Here is a 27,276-nt window from a genome sequence, read left to right as displayed (position 1 = left end):
CTTGCAGTCGTTTTTTGAAAAAATACGCCCCCTGGCCGCTCGCATCCTACGTCATGTCCGCTGTTGCCCCTTCATATTGGAGGACGACATACAGTGTGGTCGCGCTACAGTGGCAATAAAGACACTGAGTGACCATCATTGGGCCTTGGTTTGCATGGTGGTAAAGCCAGCTCTGCCCCTGATAAGTTAAAGCTAAACTGCAATGTTTCCAAGCATAACGTAGATCGCGTATTGCTTGCTCTTTTGCTGACTTCATTTTTACTGTCCGATAATTTACTGACAGTCAGTAACCTTGCAGTGAGAAATGAATGGAAGAGACTGGAGAATATATACTTGTGCAACATGGTTTTTCTAAACCTGGCTACGCACTCACCGATATCTGCATTTATCGTTCCTGAAACAATCATTGTGCACGCGAATGATCCGATTGTATCTGATCTTTCCCAGATATCCCTGAGAATCAGGATAGCAGACAGCTGCTGTCGACTCCACCCGTTTGCTTGGCCTGGGCGTGGGTTGGTCGTTTTTCGCGCTGTGCGGTGGTTCTAGTGCATATGGCTCCGCATGTCCGTAAGGAATAGGGGAAATGTGAAGTATTACTGATTCATTAACAAGTATCAACCAGGGAAACTTTATTAACCTAAATACTGAGATCAGTTTTCAGTCCACTTGAAGAATGCAGTTGAATTAGTATTATTGTTCCATGTGCATCAATAATCCGTGGGTGGAGGGGTATCCTGTGAGACTGTAAGTGCCCTAAAGCATGATAAAGGGTTAAAGCGCCTCTCGCTGTCTTTCAGCCCCCCCCCCCAGGGCCAGTGGCGCCTCTCTCCTTATCTGTATGGTAGTGGTATGATCTATATGACAGTTTCCCAGATAACAATGTTTGTGCTCCGATACTTTCCTTTCTTGGTAAAAGCTCCGTATGGAGAGTGTAAGCGGCACTAAGACTGTGACAAGTTATTAGACGCTGCAGGGTTTCCTTTCCTCCTGTACTTTTTTTGTCCAAATCGTCCAATTTTACACTAAACAAAAATATGTTTCCTATTTAGTTTTTTTTATTATTATTAACAGCAGTAAATTATCTGGTAAGCAAGAAAAAATAAGGACGTGGTTTGTGGGAAAGCTGGACATGTGATTTAACCTCCATCCCAGCTGCATCTGGTGCTCTTTATACATGTCATTGCGGCGGTTGGCGCAGTGGCGCGGTGCTATGCACTAGGGAGGCTCTGCGAGCGCCTCTTCTCCCCCTCAAGTCAGATGTTTGGGATGATCAGAACCAGGAATGGAGTTTGCAGGCGGAGACGAGTTTTTTTTAAACGATTTTAGAAAATATTCGTCTCATCGTGCCGCACGTGGCCTTGGAATATCTTACAGATTTGGCCGTAAAGGTGCGTGCACACCAGACGATATTTTGCACGATTTGGCCGATTCCGACGCATCGGAACGGCAAATCTTGCTGTGTCCACTAACGGTGACGATGCCGATGCGCGGTCCCGCGGGTCGTTAGTCGTATCCTCAGATCTTACCTACAGGCAATCTCGTTAACAAGATTAAGGTCGTTGGTCAGATTGTTTGTCAGACTGCTCAGTTTATGCATGATTTCATTTGTCCGGGAGCGCCGAGGCGTTGCCGGGGAGATCAAGGGAAATCGTTAACGACATCGCTTTTTTACGAGACGTCTAGTGTATAGGTACCTTTAGTGTTGCCAGCGCTGCTGCAGGCACACCATGCAGATCTGTTGGTAGACGATAGACCCGCCTAGTAGCGCAGCTTTAGGTTAATACACAGGATGAGCAACATGTCAATTATATTTTTGCAATTTGGGCATTATGGGTTTGATTCAGAGATGGCTGCAATGCAGGTGATTACGAGTCGCACTGTGCATGCCTGAAGTTTCATTACCAATGTCGCTCCCAGTACGGATTAATACGCTATGGGATTGGCAAGCAGGGACAGTTTGTGGGCGGCAAATGTGTGTGGGGGGGGTCTGGCGACTCAAACACAGGCGCATCGTAACCTTTTTCGGTCGTGTCTCTGCCTGTGATTCGCAGCTGCTGTGGCATTAGTGTACATCTCTTAATCAGGCCCTATATACCTTTAGTCAGTGGCGTTCTTACATATACACTGTATACGTGCCGTCTTTGAAATAACTGTCTCCGCGGTGCATGTTTTCTGTCAGTAGCCAACCCCCGTTTATGAGCTAGTAAAAATTCTGTAACTTGTATATGTCTCCTGTCTGTCCTGTCAGCGAGGGAGCAATGCTGCGCCATAGGTGTTACAGTCTGCCTGAAGCTCCGTTTCCGAGGCTCCCAAGTCACAGGCTTCCCTTTGTTCACTAACTGTGGACCAAGATTTATTTATTTTTTAAAATATATCAGAGAATAATTAAACTTCACATAGCCGGTTTCATTACAAGCCAGGAAAGGCACCATTTGTCTTCCTTCTTTTCATCACTTATTCAGAATGTCACCTTGATTTACTAAAGCATATCTCTGGTCTTTTCAAAATGTACATATATTATATTCCCGAGTGCTGTCTGTAAATGAGCCGAAACATGGGCAATTGTAAGGCAGAATAAAGGGTAGTGACACTGAACTAGGGATGGCCGATGATTTTGCCATCGATGGTGGAGATCCAATGGTTCAGAGCCCTGCGATGTTTTGGGGGGGGTTTTTGGGCTATAAATGCAAAGTCAATTCTCCGCACTGGCCAAAAAGTGGCGCCATTTTCCCGAGCTGCATGGAAAACTTATATGATAGATGGTAATGTGTGCAGCCGAACATCGATGTTATGTCCAGCAACAGATCGCGCAGAGTTGAAGGCTCCTTTTATATATGGAAACTAAAAACCTGTTGGTTTGTTTGTAGGTTGTCATGTTTGGGTGGAGGCACTTCTCTGTCTAAGTAGTGTGTGCCTGATAGACTTGCCAACTTGCTCGGGGGCAGGGCAAGTGATGTCACAGCAGCTTAACTAATGAAATGGAAGTGTTTTGACCTGTGTCATATCATAAGAGCAAGTAACCTAAATTGTGGAAGGTGCCCTCACCCTGATTAGGGTGGGGAGCTGTAATGGAGAAGACAGAAAAATCCTTCAGTTTGGGGATTTAGCAGTCCTTTAAGCTTTCTGCTCACTTCAGCTCAGAGAAAGTCTATTCCATTGGTACGACACATTATACTGCCCAGGTAGCATCTTCAGGGTATGCTGCTGTAGGCTTTGCTACACCTTTAAGTCTCCCTCTTTTAAATTAGCCATTCCGAGCAGAACATTGCTAAACTGTTGCAAATTATGTAGGAGCTTTCAGTTTTAAGTGAAAATTGTACCTTATGTATTATGTGCATCGGAATCTATGGGAACTTTTTTATTATATTCCACCTTCCTTTCATTTTGGCATTTGTACTCTGCTTTTATAGGACATGTAATAAATAGTGTGATCACTGGCCAGCCTTCTATAATTATCTAGAGTCCCTTGGATCATTAATGACAGTGTACGTTGGCTAATACGTCTAGTGTTTATCACGCTCTACACATAATAGGTGTATTGTAAACTTAATAGACCTCGCTCAGATGTTGCTGTGATCTTTGTACATTTTTGCGCACAATGCCCGTACTGTACAATAAATCTGCGGGGCAATCTAAGACCAGGAATTGGCCACCTCTCTGCATAGATTGCAGAATAATAACCTAGCATTTTTTTTCTTATTAATTGTCTCTGCTCAGCGTTGCTAATTGTTATTGGGGAGTTGCATGGGAACAAAAAAAAAAAACACGATCTGTTAAAACTACAAATAAATAAAAAGCAAAAAGCATGTAATTACAGCCCGACTTTTACTCTTCTAGAGGAGGGAATTTCAATAGTACCTAGAAAATATTTAAAGAGGGGATTGCTCTGTCCATTTGTCTCTAAATGAAGAGCTTAGGTTGGTCGTATTTTAAATTAACCATATAGCCTCACGCTGAGACTGCGTTGGAGAGGCCAATGAACACTCAGCCTCCCTTTGTGTAGCCGTTCAATAATTGCTGGGCACAAGTAGAACTGAAAAGCTATGTTGCAATAATAATTCGCACACAGATAGATGCGAGGGAAGTCCCGCAGAGTTAATTTGGCATTACCGCTACATGGTGGGGGAATTGTGTTAACTTGTTCCATGCAAGTCTGTTAAAGCAACAAAATGCTTATTTATTCACCTTACGGGCAAATGTACTTATTAGGAGATGGAGATTGGCACTGATTAAGAATTAGAGCCTGATTCAGAGTCACAATAAAACAGGATTTGTTGAAAACTGAGACACCCACTGACAGCGCCTTGCGCCTGCGGAAATCTGTCTCGGTGCGTGTACAGACTCCGCCATCAGATGCACCATCGAAACTTGCACCAGCCCTACGTTAGGTGTAACTTCTCTTCCTGATTATGACGTCCTGTGCGAGTGGTTCTGCGCCATTAGACGCAGCCGCTGTCATCGATACGCCCTCATCTACCTAGTCACGCCCCCTCCGAACTCAGAATAAGACAGACATACACAAGGATGTATAAATTCACATCTGCGCGTGCACTGTATGCCAAAAACTCGCCAGCAGGTCCGTAGAAATCAGAATTAGCTCCTTAGTACATAGTGCTCTCATAGCTGGGCTCTGGAGGGAGCAATCCCAACATCTTCTGAGCCTCTTTAATCACTTCGCACAGCATCGCTCATGAGAACGGCCCTGCCGGGATCTGTAGTTCCGTAACAGCTCCCCAAGCCGCCTGTAATAACAACATCCCGATTGCAGAAAACTTTGCAGAATTAAAAATGCCGTCTTTAGCCACCAAATGTCTTCTGCTGTTGAAAAATAGGTTTCCGGCAAGTGAATAATTAGCAGCGAAATTTCACAAGCGAAAGCAGATAGTGAGGACGCAGCAAAAATCTGCGATCTGTCATTAGTTTTCAGAGAGATCGTTGAAATATCCTTGAAGAGGGGACTTGTTGACAGGCGTTTTATGGATTAATTAGTCCACCGGGCTAATGGCTCTCTTATAATTACACTCTTTCCTGTGAATGTGTCAGCTAAACGTATGCTTATATAGGGGAGGCATCTTGTCCTTTTTTTTTTTTTAGGATTTAATCTGTGAGTGTTCCTAACTAATGGATACCATTAAAGTATTCCCAGCAGTTGGGGAAGGAGCTACAGACAGGTCGAGTAACTGCTTTGATTGTACTATCTGATGAGCTAGATGTCTGTATAGCTTTCTATTGCTGATATCTTGCATTAGGCACTGGGGGGCAAAGTCGCTTGCAAATCCTGGAGGGTTGCCAGCTTCCCCTATTAAAGAGTCACTCTTCATATTTCCGATAAACACAGCTGTTATATGATGTTTGAAAGCATCTCACATCAGCAGGATTGGTGGTGCTACTAATTAGCACTCTGATATGGTCAATCTATAGAAGACCATTTAATTGAACAGGGATAGTGTTTGAATGGTGTTTTGCGGTATGACCCGAGAGGAGATGTGTAGAAAAAAGCTTTATGTTTCTCACCTGTGGAAGAATGCTTACATGGTTTGGGGTTGTTTTGGCTGGTTGAAAATATCACCCAAATTGAGTTCTGTATCAACCTAAAACAGGGACTTGGAAAAAGTGTCCAAACTCGGTTTGATAGAACACGCAGAGGCATCCCACATACGTACCGACCTAAAACAGGGACTTGGAAAAAGTGTCCAAACTCGGTTTGATAGAACACGCACAGGTATCCCACATACGTACCGACCTAAAACAGGGACTTGGAAAAAGTGTCCAAACTCGGTTTGATAGAACACGCACAGGTATCCCACATACGTACCGACCTAAAACAGGGACTTGGAAAAAGTGTCCAAACTCGGTTTGATAGAACACGCACAGGTATCCCACACACCCAACGCCAACATTGAGAGGGACACATTCTCTTTTACAATTTATGAAGATTGGAGCAACTCCTAGTGCCTCAATTTCAGCTGAGATGCGAAATGCTACGTCATAGTGTCACAGCCCCCGACACTGTAATGTAGCGTTTTGCATGTAGATATAACCGAAGTCGCGCAACAAATATCGGCATGCCGCATATCATTTTAATAAACAGAAGTTGCTTGTGCGTCCTATTCACATCGCTCTGTGAATAAGACTTATTTGAAAGTTAAAAGTCGCTACCGAAACGCACAATGATCACGTATTATTTTTAATGCGACTTGGAGGTGAGATGTATGTGTACACATCTGTATACCTATGGGGGAGCCTGGTTATTACACCTAATGTTATTGGATATGACAGACCAACATACAGTGCAATATTGGTGAATGTTGTAAATTTGACCAGCCAAAGTTGCCTCATGACATTCAATTTCTTCATGCCAGTAATTCTTTGGAAGGGAACCAACTAGATGGACACAATGATAATGCAGGGTGAGTGTTTCTAGAGGCTCCCAATCTGTAGAAACTGTTTGTGTAGCATAATATACGCATCAGTAGTCCATAATTGTATATATTGTGCACAAATACAGTAGCATAATGTATATATACATATGTTGATATGTCCTATCGAACATATGTTTATATTTGTTAAGTAGTGTTGACATAGTAGATTTATGTGTTTCATAATAGAATAGAGAATTGTAAGTGATAGACTGACAGTCCTCATGGAAACTGACTGTTTTGTTCTAAACAGAAATGTATGTATTGTAAGAAATAATGTATTATAATAACCATATAAAAGTCACTATGCTATATGTGATCAGAAATAAACACAAATCCTGTGTAACGCTCTATATTTTTACAGTATGATAAATGCAAAATATTATTATTATTATTATTATTATTATGATAATAATAAGGCTCTAAATAAATTTCACCTCGAAAAAGTTAAAGTAGCATGGACTATACTTTGTCCCCATAGCGGTGCCTTCTAACTGCTTGAAATAGATATCCCGAGATAGATAATACTTATGATATAAAACAAACTCAGTGCTGCATGTATTCATTAGTCTTATTCACCAGCTCAGAGTAACTCTATGCTCAGAAACTGGGAGTACCGCTTTTTTAAGATCTGCATCTAGTCATCAATAAAAACGACTTCAGCAATAATACTTTTAGTTGACTTCTGAGATTTGTCCAGCCCAGTCCTAAACTGTAAACACTGTAAAACTTAGCTGGCTACATTTTCAGTATTTTGAGCCACGTTCACTAGAAGTTGTGTTAGTCCAAAGAGCACTAAGCTGTCCAGAGGACCGCAATGTATTTGGCTGATTAGATGTGCACCATCTATTCCTCCTTGTTTTCTTCCAAACTGAGTACAGACCTGATAACAAGCTGGTAGGTACGTATTCTTTTTCTAGCTTATTTAAACTGGTCACACATATCTGCCAAGCACAATGTCCACTACTAGTAATAACCTGATAAAATGTGGCCGATGACTGTTATTACAGGGATGTAATCGGCATCCCGGCGTCCGAGATGCCGATGGTCTAAATACCGGCGCCGACATCCCGACAGCGTTGGAATCCCGGCACCAGTATCCCGACCGCCGGCATCCTGGAGGTAAGTATCGGCAGTTAGGGTATGGGGTTTAGGCACTAGGGGGAGGGTTAGGGTCAGGCATCGGGGAGGGAAGGGTTAGGGTGCGGGAGGGGATGCGGAGGTTAGGTTTAGGCACAGAGGGGGGTGGGTATGGTGCGGGGAGAGAGAGGTTTGGCTTAGGCATTAGGGGGGGAGGTAAGGTTTTGGTTTGGAGACGGAGGGTTAGGGTTTGGGTTAGTGCTAGCATACTTACCTATGGGTGTCGGGATTCTAACTGTTGGGATGTCAGTATTCTGACCAGCGACAATCCATACACAACCCTTATTGCATGTGCAGTCATCTACCAATCATACTGACAGGTGCACATATGTAGTCTTGAAGGGCTTTGATCAGTTGGCCTCACCACCAGCTGATTTTCTTTCAATTTGGGAATCCATGTACAGTAGGTGGCCAAAATGGAAATTTCTCCTGTTGATTGGCAGGAAATGCAGCCGTCTGTGCACAACATCAGTCTCACTGTGAGAGACCAGGAAGGAATTCTAGGTTGTGATTGGCCGTCTGTGCACAACATCAGTCTCACTGTGAGAGACCAGGAAGGAATTCTAGGTTGTGATTGGCCATCTGTGCACAACATCAGTCTCACTGTGAGAGACCAGGAAGGAATTCTAGGTTGTGATTGGCCATCTGTGCACAACATCAGTCTCACTGTGAGAGACCAGGAAGGAATTCTAGGTTGTGATTGGCCGTCTGTGCACAACATCAGTCTCACTGTGAGAGACCAGGAAGGAATTCTAGGTTGTGATTGGCCATCTGTGCACAACATCAGTCTCACTGTGAGAGACCAGGAAGGAATTCTAGGTTGTGATTGGCCGTCTGTGCACAACATCAGTCTCACTGTGAGAGACCAGGAAGGAATTCTAGGTTGTGATTGGCCGTCTGTGCACAACATCAGTCTCACTGTGAGAGACCAGGAAGGAATTCTAGGTTGTGATTGACCGTCTGTGCACAACATCAGTCTCACTGTGAGAGACCAGGAAGGAATTCTAGGTTGTGATTGGCCGTCTGTGCACAACATCAGGCTCACTGTGAGAGACCAGGAAGGAATTCTAGGTTGTGATTGGCTGTTTTTGAGGACAATGATTCCATTTACAAGAGCACCGTGTGTAATAGTAGTGGTTTGCAACATACATTTCATTTACTCAAGGTGTTGCTAAGACTTGGCAGTGCAAGAGCTCTGTTTTACTGCAGTTATAAGTCTCTATTGTTCTGCTTGTTTGTAAGGGCCCCTTTTAGCCCTGCGTCAGGCACTTTACAATGAATGAACAACCCTTGCCTCATAGTTAATTAATAGAATACAGATAATAATAGACCTGTGTGTTCCGTGTACCAAACAAGTACAAGAAGACAGAAAAACAAAGATGAATTGATGTGTGGTCCAGACACCAACACCCCAGATATGAGGTCACCTCCTAGGAAATCATTTAAATAAGGATCCCCCAAACCATATTCTTTGCACTTCAAACGTATCCACTTCCACCAAGTAAAATCAGAAGAGGTATTATTTTATCACTTATGTTTGAATGATATTGTATTTCGTTAAACGCTGTGGCTCCCAGTGTTGGAAAAATACTGTACGTGTATTGTTTTCGCGCCGTAGGTTATTTTCCTTCTGTCTGTCTCGTTGTGTGGTGTGATAGTTACAATGTAGGGAAACCAGCGACTTAAAAGGAAAGAAAGAGTCGACATCTTTCATGTTGTTATATAATTCTAAAAAACGTTAATTTCACTCCCCCCGTCATCTGCATTTTGTTTATTGCTCCTAATTGGTTGATTCACAGAGAGTGGGGGTGGGCTTATCAGAAAGTGGGCAGAGCCTAGATAAATTCTGCGAGTGGTTTGATTAATCAAGGGAGGGTTTGGACTGATCGGGGAAGAGTTTCGTCGCGTTGGTGTGTTTTCTTTTTGCCCTGCGCCGTATGCAATATCGTCCGGTTGGCCGTGCAGCACGGTAAACTGGAAGATATCACTAACGACCGCGCAAGCACGCAAATTGGGCATACGCACTGAACAATCCGGCCGATAGGTCGGTCCGATTCGCGCCGGAAACGACATAGCGGGCCGACATCGCTCCAGTGTGTATCCAGCTTAAGATATCTGGAGGTTATCTGTAAAGTATAACATTCTCCTAAATAAGTTGCTAGGAGAAGGCACCCTGCGCTATCCCTGTCACCATTGCCTCCCACCCACAATCAGCGACTATGATCCTCTCTGCCCGCCTTTCCCAGGACACGTGGTCATTGAGAACTACTGTTATTATCTGTCATTCACTTAGTTGTGTCATTATTACAGTGTTTTATTTTTGGCCCTGTACTGTTTGTTTGAGCCTTTTTGTATTGTACTATACGTTTATACTATGGCATCTCTCCCTTTACGGCGCTACAGACACTTGGTGGCGCCACATACGTGAAAGATAATAATATAACAAGGCAAGTTTCCCTCATTAACAGAAATTTGGAGGGACTCCGTAAAGTCACGCTCACCCACTGGGATTTGTTCCATAAGTAAACATGGGATTACCATAGTGGCCATCAGTCGTGATGGTTCCCTCATTGGCCAGGCTGCAATAGCTGAAGCCTACCATAACCTGGCCGGGGTCCTCTCACCCTGCGAGGCCAGGAACGCAGATCCCGGCCTTGCCAATTCCGGTCTCCAGGAACTTAGGCCGCTCTCGCATCTCTTGCACTCCAGGCATCCAATCAGATTGCCTAGTGACTAGATCTGCGCAGTCTGCTGGTTAGAGGGCCAAATCAACATTAGTCATACTGACTCGGGAGCAGCCGCTCAGATGAGTGGTATCGCTATGTTGGCAAGCTGCATGCTAAATCTCTGCCCAGCAGTTTGGCGCCCAGTCAGCATTTGGGAGCGTGCAGCAGTGGGCAGTACGGCAGCTGCACTAGGAAGAGACAAGCGGCAGCAATGCTCTGCCAATTACAGGTCACTGTGAGATGTTTAGTCCAGGCCTCGGGGTACAGTCCACTATAAGATCTTGTGCAGCTAGTTGCGTCATTTGGGAGAGCGTCATGTTTGTGGCAGCTGTGTACGTCAACCCGCTCTGCATATCCTAAGCATTGTATATGTCACCTATGGCCTCCGACCAGTATCCATACAGTCTGCCAATCACTGGTTAGCAGGTCATCACTGAGGCATGAGGCACGAGGCATGATTCAGAGGTGCATGCAGACATGTCTTTATGATAGCGCCGTAACCGATGATCTTCCTACTTAGATGGCCACTGGCAGTGGCACTAATCTGTCTCTGTGCATCTTTAGTCGCCATCGGTCGCAACATCGAAACTTGCCCCAGCCCAGCGCTACTGCCCAGTCATGTACCATCGGCCGCTTGCATGCGACGTCGTGCACCTCTATTTCCCACAATGAGGTTTTCAGTAAATGAGACCTAGTATTATGAATCCTCTACTCCAGCTGCTGTGGAACTGCACATCCCAGCATTGCCTGCCACAGTTCTAGCATGTCTTGCAGGGCATGCTGGAATGTGTAGTCCCCCAGCAGCTGGAGAGTCGCATGTTGAATACCCCTGCTGTACACCATCGTTGATGGGCGTAACGTTTTGTATTTATCTCATGACACCCGCATTTTCTATTATGTAGATACATAATGTAAATGGCTCCAAAAGTTTCGATTACGCCTGTCTGCTTTTTATACTGTCTATCTCATGCGTTTAATCATAAACCAATATTTTTGGAAGTCCAACTGAGGAATCAAAGTGGAATAGGGAACTGTGAATCGTCCCTGAGATGAACTGCCTTGACGGGAAGCGTGTATCAGTCAAGCAAAGTATACATTGTATCAAAAGGCTCCTTTGTTAGCGAGTGATTGGAATGGACGTTTGTTTATAGAAGAAGCTACAGACCTTTGTGTGAACTGTGTATGTGCTACAGCAAACGCGGATAACCGTGACTCTGTGTTCTCTCCTACAGCGAGTCCGCATTCAGCGCCATCAACTTTACATTTCCCGACATCGCCCATCATACAGCAGCCCGGGCCGTACTTCTCTCACCCAGCAATCCGCTATCACCCGCAGGAGACTTTGAAAGAGTTTGTCCAACTTGTCTGCCCAGAAGCCGGTCAGCAGGCTGGACAGGTGGGGTTCCTAAACGTAAGGACTGCTTTTTATACTACAGAAGTGTCTGCCTGCTGTCACTAAACTCTTTCATTCCAGCAAGACTGTATATTCTCATTAAGGAAAGAAACGCGATTTTATTGTTTCACCCGTTTTTTTATGATATGTTCCTTTGTTTGGCAAGCCAAGGTAGTGCTCCAATTTCTAAGGGTACCACTGTTACCATTGTTATTATTACCGTAGATTTGGAAGGCGCCCCAGTGCTCCGCAGCACCGGACAATATGGATAACAGAACATTATTAATAATGCAGGGACATACAAGGTAGACATGAAAATGAAGGGAAGGGAGGACCCTGCTCGTGAGAGAGCTTACAATGTACTGGGATGATGTGGAGCGAGCGTCACACAGAGTAAAGATTGGGGCCGTTGTAAGGGGATGCGGTTAAATTATTGCCTCCCGGAATGCCGGACGGCAGAAGGCCGACCCAGGACTAAAGATAGGTGTCAAAATGCCGACGCCTATCTTTGGGCCCCACGCCGAAATCCCGACGCCCGGCATCCCGAACGAGATAAGCCGGGGATAGTTAGGCTGTAGCCGCGAGGGGGGATGGTTAGGTCTAGTGTGCTGTAAGGTGGGATTAGGTTTAGGCACCCCAGTGGGGAGGTTAGGGGTAGGCACCACAGGAGGAGGTTAGGGTTAGGCACCCATAATGGAGGGTATGGATTAGCGGGGGGAGGGTTACAGTACTTACCAGCCACTGTCGGGATGTTGCCCCTTCGGGCTTCCAATGTTGGTATGACAACCGGCGGCTATTCAACCAGCGGTATTTCATACTGATTCCATTGTAAGAGGGCACTAGCACATAGCTCCCATCTGTCCCAATTTTGCCAGCACATTTCCACGTCGTGGACCTGAAATGGGGAAGTGTATCCAATAAGTGGCATTTATGGTAGGAAAGGGTGGGGTTTGGTCAAATCGGGGCTGATTTTTATAGTGGCCCAGTTTTGCTTGTCTAAATGCTGGGAGGTAAGATAGTGTGAGTAGTATAGGTGGGAGTAGGGTTGGCTCCAATAATCTGATGGCTTTTGAGAGAGTATTTAAAGATCCAAAGGCTGTCGGAGATTGACGTGGTAGGGAACTCCATAAGTGGTTAGTAGCATATGAGAGTGGGAATGGGAATTGGTTAGATCAGAGGTTACCAAAAGCAGTCCTCAAGGATCCCCAACAGTTCAGGTTTTAGCGATATCCATGGTTGAGCACATGTGACTTAATTAGTAGCTCAGTCAATATGATTTAACCACCTGTGCTCAACCATGGATAACTCTAAAACCTGAACTGTTGGGGAGCCTTGAGGACCGCGTTTGGGAACGTCTGGGTTAGATCTAAGGGCGCATTACCAATATATTTAGTTTCGTAGTCCTCCTGGACACTTGAATAGCTGGCTGGTCATCACAATGCCAATATAACTGCTCAGTTAGCCTATCTTATTACCCATTGCTATAGGTGGCTGGCCAGATTTCTGTTGCTGAACTAAATAATGAAGGGAAACAGGTTTAGGGTCACAGAGATCACAATGGTATTATGCAAGAGCTGCTTAGCTGGATCTGGAATTTCTGGGACTTTTTCCATAAAAAAAAAATACATAATTTAAATGTAAATAAATAAATACATTGTATTGACCATAAGTATCTCTAGTCACTTTTGGATGCATTTGGTATTGTAATAAGGACAGTGGATTTGAAATACGTTTATAGTGTATTTCGGAATTAGCCCTTTAAAAGTCAAATTGATTTGCGCGGTTGCAGTACATTTCATTTCCAGTTCAATCTGGAAGAGTACGTCTGCCCCAGCGATGAACGAAACAAAAACAAAAAAACTTTTTTTATTTTCTCTTTTGGTTCACTGCTTTTATTTATTTATTCATTCATTTATTTATTTATTGAATGATGCATCTTAATATATGTTTATTACATGAGAGCATTTCAGTGATACTTTTAATTCCTAGTGACTTAATAGGCAATTAGGCCGTCAAAATGGCTGCCTTCACTGTGTGTACCCCACACCCTTTAAATTTATCATGTCATTAATCACTCCATATAGTTTCTCAATGTTGATTAAGCATTTTGTGTTAGTATTGTTTTTTTATTTTTTTATTATTTTGCTTTTATATATTTTTTTTTTGTTTTGTTTTTTATTTTTGCAATTGGAATTGGCATGTTAATTATCCCTCCTTTTTAAAGTAATAATATCTTACAGCGAGACCATGTTTTACAGCCATCCTAAATTAAATTATTGCCTGTGCAGGGAAAAAAAAAAAAATTCTGAACATATAAATTAGTGTCCTTCAAAGGAATATTATGAAGTGAGGCCACAAAATTAAATGACTGTTGCTAAATGATATTTAACAACTTGTCGAAAGACAGATGTTACAAGTCTGTGATGTTATTTATACGTGTATATCAAGTTGACCAGTACTTGAACCCGGCATACCGCGAGTTTAATTTCTTACGCTTTGTATTTATCTGTCTACTAATCTGTGCATGCTGTAAAATATTTTGTATAAACCAGCAAAAGAAAATATTTCAGCTGAGTATACTGTATGTCATTTTCTTAAATGATTAACGGCACTTTCTAGCAAGACTTTAAATAAGGAAAGTTTGCTTTGTGTCTGATGTCTGTTTTGAATGAATTATGAGGGTAAATAAAGACAAAATGGCAAAAATATTTATAGGTTAAATCTGTCCCAGGACTTCCAGATTCTCAAACTAGTGTCAAGCAGACTTAGCGGAATGTCAGAGAGACTCCCGAAATAGCGGGTGATCTCCGTGACTCCCAAAAGAGGCTGGCAGTCTCCTGTAAGCCAGGCCAGAGAAGCGGTGGGTGGAGCCATCACGGATGACACACCAGGTAGAGGAATTGGTAATGGCCACATCTGTGTTCCGTACACTGGAGGCCATTTTCTTGTAGCACACTTTTTCCTGGTAGACAAAAATGGTGGTCCATGATTATTATATAGTGCACAGTCTTCTGAGCGGCCTCTTTGAGCACGTTGGTAATGCAAATTTTCTTACAATGTTTTCCTCCACAGGTCCTCAGTAAATCCTCTAGAAAGTTGGCTGCAGACATTCTAAGAACAGCTAAATGTTTAGTGGCCAAAACGGAGACCTTTTTTCCACGACCCCTGATGCTCTTAAAAACAAGTTTGCCATACAGCAGGCATGATGGAAATAATCTACTGCCTCCACAATAGAGGGCAGCCCAGAGTCAACCAAGTCTGGGCTCCAAGGCTGTTCACGCAGAGTAGATCTCTATACTCCTCCTCCGCCTGTAGCTCTCCTTCCTTAGCCCATGTGGTCAGACTCGGATACCCCTTCAGTTTTACACTTCTACCTCCCCCCCATAGACTTGGGCTCTAGTGACCTCCTCCTAGTGGGTCAACTCTACGCTGTATCCCCTTCTTATCTGACCTTTAACCCCCTTCTCACGCGCACCCGCTACCCATTACATTTGCCGATGAGTTTTCTAAAGCACGGTTCTGCATGTTTAGAAATATACATTACAAATTGTTGGGTCTGAAACCGAGAAGTACACAGAGCCAATATTTACGCAGTTGAGCGCTTAACTATAAACTGCGCCTGAGTCTAAGTCTGCGAATGCTTTAAGGCACATTACCATAATCGCTTGCAACAACTTCTTACTCGCACTGTGAGCAAAAAACGGGGAGAGGCGGCAAAGAGCGCCGGTGTGTTGCAGCCATTTTCGGGGCGTGTCACACAGCCTGCGTCTGTGATCCCATACACGCCGTGAAGTAGCCATGGCGATAGAATTGCAATAGTCACACGATCTGTGACCGCCGCAGGTGGTCGTCTCTATACATTCCTCGGCGTCTGCGACAATTGCATATTTTCTCACAGCAGCTGCAGACGGGATAGCGGATCCGATGGCATCAGCGTACCGGTCTGAATCAGGCCCAATGCTAGATTTATTTATTTTTTTATTTATTTTAGCAAACCTGTTGAGGCTCTGGTCTAGATTTTTGTCAGCTTCTGTTATCTTGTATCTGACATCGTACGTTGTTTTGTCACATGACAGAAGATACATTTTCAAAGCACTGAGGTAGACAGCTAACGGGCACAATTATGGAAGTTATAAAGACTTCAGTAAAGGATTTTATTGTTCCTTAAATCCGCAGTAGTCCAATTTTATCGTCTTGCCTGTTCCCATCTCTGGTTCCCCCGAGCGCGGTGCATAGAGGATGAGCTGCCTGTACAGTGGATCAATTTGTTGACTGTTGTCAGGAGTGATATTGTCAGACCTTGCACGCCTAACAGCCTCCTAAATCCTATTGCTCCATAAATTAAACTTACTGCTTCGTCTCATAAAATGTTAAATATACAGTTACGCCAGGACACGGCTGAGCTGTGCAAGCACGGAACTGGGGTTTTATTCCATTTTTTGTTCCCAGCTAAGTGATTCTAAACTAAGTGATACAATTTATGACTTGACAGAAGGAACAGCGCTGGGATAGATGACCGGAGCTTAGAAAACATTATATCATACACCTGTGCTTGACATGGACTAGTAAAAAGTCTACTTACTTGTGACGGGCGCTACGTCAGTATGGAACGGTTTTAGAACCCTTGCAGATTTATTTACCCTTAGTACGTGTAAGAGGAAGCTGTTTTTTGTAAGGCTGGAACGACTATGAATTTAATTTAGTTGATAACAAGTAATATAATGTAATGGCAGTATACACAATCCCGTAGAGTGGGCCTGAGTTCACAGATGGGTGCTAATTCCCACCGCCGCTGCTGCAAATGTATATTCAGTGGATGTGCGAAAATACGCAAATGACGCTGCCGCCAGGATTTGTATTGAGGCGGCCGAAGGATGCAGCATTGGACGCAGATCAGTCGATTATCGAACTTCCGAGTATGAATGCGCGGAATGGCCACTGTAACTGAGACCCTGGAGCCATTTTTTCCGCGTACAGGATCGTAGTCCTCAAAAACGGTCAGGACGCGCCTGCATATTTTCGACGCCCCCCTTATTTTCGCCCACAAGCGGTCCCTGCCAGTCAGTCACCTTGCAAATAAATGCTTACTGCGAGCGACGACGGTAATGGAACATGACGCATGCGTGTGCCACAGATAATCGCCTATCTGCATAGACCTCGTCATAGCGTTCGTCTCTAAATCACGCCCAATGTCCTATGGGATGGGGAGCGTCAGAGAATGTTTTTTTTATTTCCCACAGACACAAGTGTGGATATTCCACAGTAATAGAGAAAAGCTTTGATTTTTATTTTATAGATTATGGGGAGGGGGGTTGTCAAACCTTCTAAAGAGGGCGGTGGAAGAAGTTACCCCTCGCTACCAATCAGCTTTTAGCTACCTTTTTAGAGAATGTACCTGATGCATGATATCTTGTAGCTGATTGGTTGCTAGGAGTTTCACTCCAAGGTAGATGTTTTGCGTTGGGTCAGTGTGCGTGGGAGGGGGTGAGGGGCGGTGGGTGTGTGGTTTGGGCAGATTGGTGCAGAAGCAGGTGATATACATTGTATTACAATGTTTTATTGTAAGTGTTTTTTTATAACAAGAAGGTTCTATTTGTCTACGTCTAAGTAGACTTGTGTTACATTGGACTTAACTTCTCTATTTCTTGTCATTTTGTAGCCCAACGGTAGCAGCCAAGGCAAGGTGCACAATCCATTCCTTCCGACTCCGATGTTGCCACCGCCTCCTCCGCCACCTATGGCGAGGCCTGTGCCTCTGCCCGTGCCAGACACAAAGCCTCCAACTACGTCTACAGAAGGAGGTGCCACGTCTCCCACTTCACCGAGTAAGTAACACACGTGCCGGGGAGTATACGGTACACGTCTCCCCACACATGATTTTACTGCTGTGCTTATATAGGGCTATCGGATGTTAAGGTCATTATAGATCCTTTTGCAGAATAAGTTTATGATCTGTCAGTTGTGATATAAGCACTTGCCGATTGTAAGCTTATTTTGCTTAATTAAACCCCAAGTCCATATAATTGCCGAGGTGCCTTTTCCTTCACCGACTGCTGTACATCCCAATGCCATTATCGCAATCTTACAGAGTAAGTCAAAAATACAAGTGAGAGGGACTTTTTGCTGTTTAAACTACAGATGTGTCCTCATACACTATGCGCTGCAGTCCCACCAAATAGGCATTCTCGGCGCGACAGATCCCGTGCGACTCGGCTGGCGCCCAGTGTCTTATTTGCATCCAGAAAATGCGTCTTAGTCACAAAAAGATGCGACAAACGACGTCACAAGACAGCACTGAATAAATTGGCATACTGCATGATACTGGTATATCTGTGTGGGAACCAAGTCTGAGGGCAGTATTCAATTTGAGGCGAAAACCCGTCATTTTCGCCTGTTTTAATTATCCCCGTATTCAATTTCAAAGACTTTTCGCCGGTGCAAAAAGTCTTTGTAAATAAACAGGGATAACTTTTCTCCACACAATAGGTGGCGAAAAAAAGGCATAATTGGGGTTTAGGGGTGCAGGCTTAAAAAAAATAGCCTGCACTCCTGGGAATGGCCCCTAAAATTAATGTGTGTTAAAAAAAAGGTTTAAAAAAAAATTATCTGGACACCCCAAAAAATGAACTTGAATTTTGGGGTTAAGAAAAAAATTTGGGGAACAAAGGCCCTCATTCAGAGGCGGTCGGAGGATGCAAGCGGTCGCTCAGAAACTGGGCGGCCGCTTGCATCCTGACCGCCCGCCTCTGTTTCGGTCGTTAGGCTGTGGGTTTACACCCACAGCTCTGACCGCTAGGGTGATGGTCGCGATGGTCTATGACCATCGCGACCATCAGGGCTTACGATGAGACCCTAGGGTAGGGTCTCACTTGTCGTAAGCCCCGTAGAGCTTCTGGCTCTGTCAGAGCCGGGAAGCTCTCCACTGACATCACTAGTGATGTCAGTGGGGCCTCCCCCAAACGGTAGGCGTTCCCATGGGAACGCCTCCGTTTGGGCTGCCACCCCCCTGGCCCGCCTTCCAAATGGGGCGAGCTGTCAATCAACATCGACAGCTCGCTCCCTTTGGAAAGAGACCCGCTACGACCGGCGCTGTTGGTCGTAGCGGGTCTCACGCATGCGCACGAAGGAGCCGGCTCCCTCGTGCGCATGTGCACTGGACAAACATCGAGGCGGCCGTGCGGTCGTAGACCATACGGCCGCCTCTGAATGAAGCCCAAAATCCTAAGGTAACGAAATAGATTCCAGAGGGGTTCCCAAGTATGCAGCAGGTGTTTTCTAGAATACGGGTGGTAGCGGCAGGTGCATTTTTGAAGAATTAAAAAAAAATCATTTTAGGAACTTAAAAATATGCTTGCACCCATTTTCATGTACCCCAAATTTGATGGGCATACTAATTTTCCACAAAAATATTGCTAAATGCTATCCTTCATCACCTTCTTCAAAGCCGCATTTATGCACCTGCCGCGGCTATTTAAAAACCCGACTTCCCTTCAGCAGCCAAAAACGGGGGTACCCACAGTGATCCCACATGTCAGGACTTCTTTAGGGGGGTGCAAGGATGATTTTCCGAAAATTGCCAGGTTTTTCCGCCGCTTTCAGTTTCGCCAGGTCTCGTTTTCACCGGCTTCAAATTGAATGCGGGGATAAGCGGGTACGCGCCCGATACTTTATCCCTGCAGAAACCTCCGATGTGGAGCGAAAAGACCAGCACAGACTTTTCGTTCCCAAATTGAATATGGCCCTGAATGTTTATACGAAATGTTACGATGCAGCGACCGCGTTTTTTTTTCCTCGTCAAGTTCCGCTGTGATTCATTTGCCTACTCAGGTGCACACAGATATACAAGTGTCGTACTGTGTATCAAATTAGTCAGTGCAGTCTCATGAAGCGCCTTGTTGCACCCGTTTGTGACTAAGACGCAATTGTCGGGTGAAATGACGCTCAGCGCAACCAAAGTTGCACGGGACCTGGCAGCTCACCCACGTCAGGAATCTCGCGTCGCTTGGAGTATTGAGGCTAGGTATATGAGGACACATCGGTATGGCAGGAATCAGAAAAATTTAAAATACATTTTTATTTCACTTATCAAAACACGAGGTAAAATAGTGAGTACATGGACACTCACAGGCGTATTGTATTTTTCATTGTTCTAGAGCACAGGTTCTCAAACTCGGTCCTCAGGACCCCAAACAGTGCATGTTTTCCAGTGCTCATCATAGAATCCAGTGAAATAATTAGCTCCACCTGTGGATCTTTTAAAATGTGTCAGTGAGTAATGAATACACCTGTGCACCTGCTGGGTGACCTGTGTGGGGTCCTGAGGACCGAGTTTGAGAACCACTGATCTAGAGCACTTATAAATGGGAAAAGCTACAGCATCTAAATGGTGAGCACGAGTTACACCATCTTTATGCTGTGCACCAGGTTTCTTAAATAGCCCCAAATACATTTAGTCTGGCTCTTCTTCCTTCATCTCACGTTATGTCCTCTTTCGGTTCTCTGTCACATCTCTTACACAACTTTATTCTCCAAAGCACCCACCAATATATCTCCTTCATTTATAAAGCTGGGTACACACTGGAGCGATGTTGGGCCGTAACGACCAATTGCTTACATCGCTCAGTGTGTACCGCCAATGTGCGCGCTCCGGCGGTTGAATGCGACGTCAGGTTTGATGTGCTGCACATCAAACGTGACGATATGTATGTTCATGAAGGACGGAACGAGTGATCGTTCCTTCGTTCATTAAATTGCTGTAGTGTGTACCGGCAATCATGCGATGTCCTGGACATGGGCACGATTGCCGGTCGTCTCAGTGTGTACCCAGCTTAAGTGTTCTAGAATAGAACCTATAGGGGTAAATTTACTAAAGTGACAGTGTTTAGAAGTGAGTTTTAAAAAACTTTTCACTATGTCTCCTAACACTGCTTAGTAATAAGACCCTTAAGATTTGATACATCTCCCAGTCTCTCCTTTTCATATATATATATGTATATAATATATATATATATATATATATATAGTGTTCCTGCTAGCTTGTTTTAGCGGGGCACCGCGCCCTGCCTGGTTTAAAAAGGGAAAGATATGACTTGTCCTTATAGCTTCGCCTCGCTAAAACAGAAAGCCCTGAGCCTTCTCCATGTGCAGGCCGCTGTGCCCCGCAGGTGGGAAAAAGTTGCGATGACCGAATACCCCCAGGTGAATAGACGTTGTGGGCACGCGCACGGCATCTATTCAATGTGAGGGGAGAGCTTGGGGGAAGCCCTGCCCCTCAGTAAGTCACTCGCCCCAAAGTGTGACAAATTGGAGGCCACACCCCCTTTTTTCGGAAGCGCACACTCATTCAGCACACGCATAGACTCCCTGCCAGCGCCCTGCCCGCATTCTATATATATATATATATTATATATATATATATATATATATACACACACACACACGCACACATATATATATTTAGAATTAATATTTTAAAATAGACCATCGTAAAGGATATAGTACTAAGATATAGCATAGACCTGTATATATATTTTATATATATATAGATATATATATACTTTGTCCTTCAGTAACATATAACTTAGTCCCTCTGCAGTCCCCCGATTTTCAGGGCCTAATCCAACACAGTGACTACAAACATTTGATCAGGTCTTTCATGAAATGCAATCAGACAATGACTGTAGTAAGACCCTACGCGCAATTACCTTACAGACGGTAGCATGCGGCCATTTGCAGAACAGCTGGTTAATTCCGATTCAGCCACACACTAGTGCCGTAGGTTAAGTGTTCCTTTAATGTACATCTTATCTATATTGTCTGTTTAATAGCATTCAGTATGAACAAGACGACCTGTTGAATGAGAGTGTTTGTGAAAGGGGGCAGGTGGGAATTACTACCGAAATTTTGTATGAGCGAGTTCTTTGCAGTTCCTCTAGTCAGGTTGACGCCCCGTGGCTCAGCTCACATCATTTATTTAACAGTTCCAAAAAAAAAAAGAAAAATCCCCATCACTTTCATGTTCTCTACATCCATGTAGCAAAGCCTGAATTTATCATCAAAAATACCTCGGGGTAGATTGCAGGGAAGATTCCTGGGTGAAAATCATCAGAGGAAAAGACATGAACCTTTGGAGAAAGTTTTCTCTTTGTTAGGTATAAGAAAGCTAATTTTCTTATTCTTTCTAAACAAGGGGGTACGGTATAATGTATAGGGTATATACATGTACAGTGTATAATTACAGCTAGATAGTGCCATTATTCATGATCAAATACGGATCCTTAACCCTTGTCAGCCCAGGGCCGTAAATAGCACCGTCAGGACTCAAGACATGGGTTGGGAATTATCGTGATACATTTACTGTTGGCCTTTGCTAGAAATAAAATACATGTACACTAAATTATGTAAAATATTAGTAAGTAGCTTATTTGCAGGGAGGGAGAAACATTTGAACACAAGAAATATCTCCCCCACTGCAGTGATGTTATTCTATGCAGGACGGACTGAGGCTATGGCCTAATTCAGAATTGCCCGCTAATGCCGCCACAGCTGCTGTATTGAGACGCCCACCTGCGGCTTTTCCAAATCCAAGCATCATCCTACAAAGGCAGCACCGGCCACGCAGAATGGCCGCGGGAACTTTGACACTGTAGACATTTTTCTTGCATACGGAATCGTAGGCGCACGATGTGACACGCCCCTGAGACGGCCACGACACCCGCCTGCGTTCGGTCCCGCAACTCCCCGTTACCTCCCCAAAAACGCTCTCCCTGACTGTCAGTCACACCGCGAGTAAATAGTCGCTGCGCAGTTTACCGATAATCGCTTAACTGTGTCAATTTCGGCATCTCAGAATCAGGTTGTATGTTGCTGTGATCATTCTGGCTATGAGGGGAAGGGGGCCTGTGTGCTGTGTGGGGCCCCTGATGGGGCAGATGTACTAAGCTCCGGAAAATGATAAATTGGAGAGTGATAAACTACCAACCAATCAGCTCCTAACTGTCATTTTTCAAACACAGCCTGTGACACAGTTAGGAGCTGAGTGGCTGGTAGTTTTCACTCTCCAGTTTAACACATTTCAGAGCTTAATACATCTCCCCCATACGGAGAGAGAGAGATGACTGTAAACGCACCTCTTCTGGGTTGTTTCTCTCAGTATTTCCACATTCTTGGTAAATGTTGGTCCTCTTAGTTCTTCTGCCATAGTAACACTGCTGTCACGTCACCTTCATTATATTACTTGGATAGAAGCTATGATGATTCACTCAATCTTACCAAAGACTTGTCTGCTTTCTACATCTCTTATATGTGTCTACGTGTTTAGCCAATGACTGCATTAGCAGCTATGTATAAAGACATACACAGAGTGTATCCAGGCATTTTGTAGGCTGCACCACCCTAGAAGGCAGACTGTGGGTTCCCTAGGAACCAGTGACATGACTGTATAAGATACACTGTACATTATCATAAAATATTACTGGGGTCCGGCATTCCACCCAATCCGGCAGGTCCCCGCATGTCTGCCGCAGTCCGGTGATCCTCTCCCCACTCCTGCCAAGGCAGGATTTTTTCTTACAGGCAGTGTGCTGTCGACCGATTCGCCAGATTGGGTGGAACTCAGGACCCCAGGTAAGTAATATGATGTGACTGACAGTATATGACTTAGGGGTCTATTTACTAAGAAGTGTTAGGAGACAGAGTGAAAAGTGATAAGAAAGTGATAAGGTGCCAGCCAATCAGCTCCCAACTGTCATTTTTCAAACACAGCCTGTGACATGACAATTGGGAGCTGATTGGCTGGCACCTTATCACTTTCTTATCACTTTTCACTCTGTCTCCTAACACTGCTTAGCAAATAGGCCCCTTAAGGAGCTCCGCCAGAACTGGAATTTCAGTTTTGAGTTGAGTAATGTTTTAAGAAGAGTTTGGTTTTCATGAATCTCACACTCAGGGGTAGATTTACCAAAGCTTCTAAAACAGTCAAGTGGTGATGCTGCTAATAGCGACCAATCAGATTCTGTGTATCATTTTCTAGAATGCAATGGAGAAATGATAGCTAGAATCTGATTGGTTGCTATGGGCAACATCACTACATGTCTGTTTTAGAAGCTTTAGTAAACCTGCACCTCAAGTGTTGTGGCTTGTCATTTATAGAATATTCTGCCATATAGTCCATTCAAACAGCGTCTCAGTGTTATGATAAGACCGCAAATAGCGCTGGGTACACGCATTTGTAAAAACAGCGACACGCGGTCCTGGCCACATGATCAGGGTCCACTTTGGTCACACACATAGGGCAGGCGGATGACCAGACACATCATCTGCGGTGCGCCCGCCATGACCAATTGTGAACTGGGCTATTTTGATTAGATCATTACTGGAGGTGGAGTTCCTGTTGGGGAACCACACTTTGGGCGGCCGCCTATTATCGGCGGTCATAAGGCATAAAAATTTAATACATACATTTTTTTTTCAATTGACAGATATAATACTCTCGGGAAAGGGTCATTTCATATATTTTTTTTTTTAGACTTAAAAGGTAAATTAACCAAAATATATTAAGAAAAAAAAGAATTGTTGAAAAGCCAAATTGCAGTCTCAACTTCTTTTAACTGTGACTTTTCCCCTCTCGCCCTGATGCGGCCACTTGCAGAACAGACAGGACTGCTGAGCTCGGCAGGTAGGGGTCCTACGCTTTGCTTTCTGTAAAAGCCGCAATATCATTTACCATTCCGGCTGCTCATCACATAGATTGGTGATTCCCATTTATTAATTTATTTATTTTTTACCATTGCCCAATCTTTTTTCACGCGGCCCCCTGGCGCAACCCACACAGCTGTAAAGCACCCATGATTGTGCAACCAAAGTCATTCCTGTCTTGTTTATTTTGACGCTCTTCCATTACAAAGGGTTAATATCAGGAGAGAGCGCACGTTCCCATTCGGAGATCTTGTACTCTGCATTTTGCTATTTTCCTAATCGCTTTCTGCGAATCAGCCTACAGAGGGAATTGCATCAGTGTCATTTATAAATTTGTTGCTGAGCTTCCACATTCTGCAGAACGGTTATGGAGCCGTGCTGGGGGGAGAGGGGGTGCGTCCTGCCTCAAGCGCCATGGAAAAAAGTTTGCCTTGTTATGAATTAGTTATAGTTATGAAAGTTAAGTGCCCCTCGTCTGATTGCAGGAAGCCCTTGAAATAACAGCGGATAAGAGTGTTGCTGGGTCTCACGTACATTAGTTTTATGTTCGTATTCCCCGGTGGGCTTGTCCAGCGCGCTGCTAGTGTGATATCACACCGTGTACAGGCAGAGGTGTACTTAGACATCCATAAAAGCCACACGGAGCTATGGTCCTATTAGTCATATGGAGAAGGAGCCCTGCATTATATGAGATTACATACTTAGCAGGAAATGGCTCACAGCGTGTTCAGCTCATGCAGACTTAAATTCATTTAGAGGGCCCCGGAAGTGTCTCAAGTTTAAGTTCTATTAAAACTACGCTGAAAGCCTAATATTAAACTTAGAATTTGAATTTGCTTTTACAAACAAAACTGCGAATAAAGTTCACAGATATCAGTATACGTTTCAGGACTGAAGACCGTAGATAGAAGGACGTGAGTATGTGGGGGGAAGATGTTCAGCGCACCCAGCGGATTTCCTAGCGGTAATCCTATTGGACGATAATGCAGCCAGCCATTTTTAGAATTCTTTTGCAAGAACTGGCTGATAAATGGATAACAGCATCTCACACTCAGTACTTGTCAATGCAATTTTATGTCATTCCATTTCTGTCAATGTATGGAAACTTTTGCACATGCGTGTATGAATAGCATATATTCACACATAAATATGTAAATGCCTGCCTCATTAACAGGCAACCGCTCCTTTCCACTTATAACAATTACAAGACAGCCAGACAAGACTTAGGGGTCAATCCAATTGCAAGCGATGTACTCGCAGCCCAAATTCGCATAAAAGTGCTCGCAACCCCATAGGGCTCTGAGCACAATTATGCGAATTTGAGTTTGGAGCGGCCCGCGAGGGGTGCGATATGCGGTGCCGTTGCCGGCGGTTAAACACTGTGGCAACGGCACATTGCGTCCTTCACAAGTAATTGGATTGAGCTCTAAGGTGAATAAATTCTATTTAACATTATACTTAAATCTTAAACTCCAGGGTCTGTCCTTCCTGTCCCTATAGTACTGGCTCCCATACATTTAGTATTATGAGGGAGATGTATGAAGGCTTCTAAAGAGTGTTATCCATAGTGACCAATCAGCTACCATCTGTCATTTTATATAATGTACTTGATAAATGCTACCTCAAAGCTGATTGGTGGCTAAGGGCAATTTCTCCACTTGATACACTACCCCTTTTTATATAATGACGGAGAGACAGATGTGTGTGTATACATATATATACTGTATATATATATATATATATATATATATATATACCGCTGCATTTGACAAACGATCATTTTCTCTCCAGTTTACAAACCACCATTTCCCTTACATGCTTAATTAGGTAAACCGCTGCACTAATTATTAAGACTTGCTGCTTTTGCTTGAGGGAGTAATATTGTTGATGGTTCAGAGATAAGACTGAAAAGACGGCAACTATTACCGACGCACGGTACCGGCAGCTCATTTTATGATATTTACGAGCTCACTTAAGTTCTGTTCCATAATTAAATAAGAGACTACGATGCGATAATTTGCCATCATTGCTTGCCCATTTAATTATTCCTGAACCGAAGGCAGACATTTGCCAGCAGCCAGCTATTGGAAGGAAGCTTGTGGTTACAATTAGGTCTTCCATGTTGTGTATAAATGCATTGACACCTTGAACTCTCAGATCTTTACTGTTAAAGAACCAATTAGTGCTTCCTACAAGGGGCAGAGATGTTTAAGCACGGTATAAAAAGGGGCCAATATTCTGGTTAACAACATGTTGTTTAGTTGGTTTCCTCGCATATAAATCCAAGGCACGGCTCAGTATTGCCTAACCTTAACACATTGCCTTTTCATTTATCTCTTCCCTCATGCCGGCTCACAATAAATCCAATGTAAATCAGTACTACAGGCCGGATCTTTTTTTTTCAGTAATGATAGGGACTTCATGCTCCTTAAATAAGGACTTCTATTATTAATTATTATTTGTCAATTAGCTGTTGCACAATTCTACAGCCCTGTACAGCGGGCTGGTAGAACTCAGGATATGCCATGTAGAAATTCAAAAGGCAAAATACAGAGCAATTAAGTACTGTTTTTCTCCTCTCGCTGTTTTTATGTATTACGTCACCTTTCAAAATTCTTGTTAATACAAAACACAATATTTATTTTTTTTAAAAGAAGAGTCATAGATAATTAATAGGAAATGGTGCATAATATGTAAGAAGTAATAGGCAAGGCATGGGACAGCCATAAAGCACCGTACTATTTTATTGTTTAGTTTGCACTGTTTATGCCCTATGTGGCCTGATTCAGCCAGGATCGCAATTGCTAAGCTGCACGCGGGCAGATATGGTAATGCACAGGGGGCATCACGCCTCCTGCTGCATTACTTATCCGAGCTGCGTTGTCCAACGCAACATCGG

General features: G+C 44.0%; 1 protein-coding gene across 1 annotated transcript in view; it reads left to right on the top strand.

Moving 5' to 3' along the window:
* The window catches only part of NFIA (nuclear factor I A), a 317,707-nt gene that overhangs the window by 255,480 nt on the left and 34,951 nt on the right, over positions 1 to 27,276 (top strand). Inside the window, 3 exon segments of the mRNA XM_088447871.1 lie at positions 11,521 to 11,699; positions 17,341 to 17,506; positions 23,237 to 23,306. Coding sequence (XP_088303997.1) covers positions 11,521 to 11,699; positions 17,341 to 17,506; positions 23,237 to 23,306 — 415 coding nt within the window.

The sequence above is a fragment of the Taudactylus pleione genome, unplaced genomic scaffold (assembly GCF_031769625.1).
Source record: "Taudactylus pleione unplaced genomic scaffold, aTauple2 ptg000442l, whole genome shotgun sequence".
NCBI classification, from domain to species: Eukaryota; Metazoa; Chordata; class Amphibia; order Anura; family Myobatrachidae; genus Taudactylus; species Taudactylus pleione.
The sequence above is the reverse complement of the archived record's forward strand: the minus strand, read 5'-3'. Positions and strand labels throughout refer to the sequence as shown.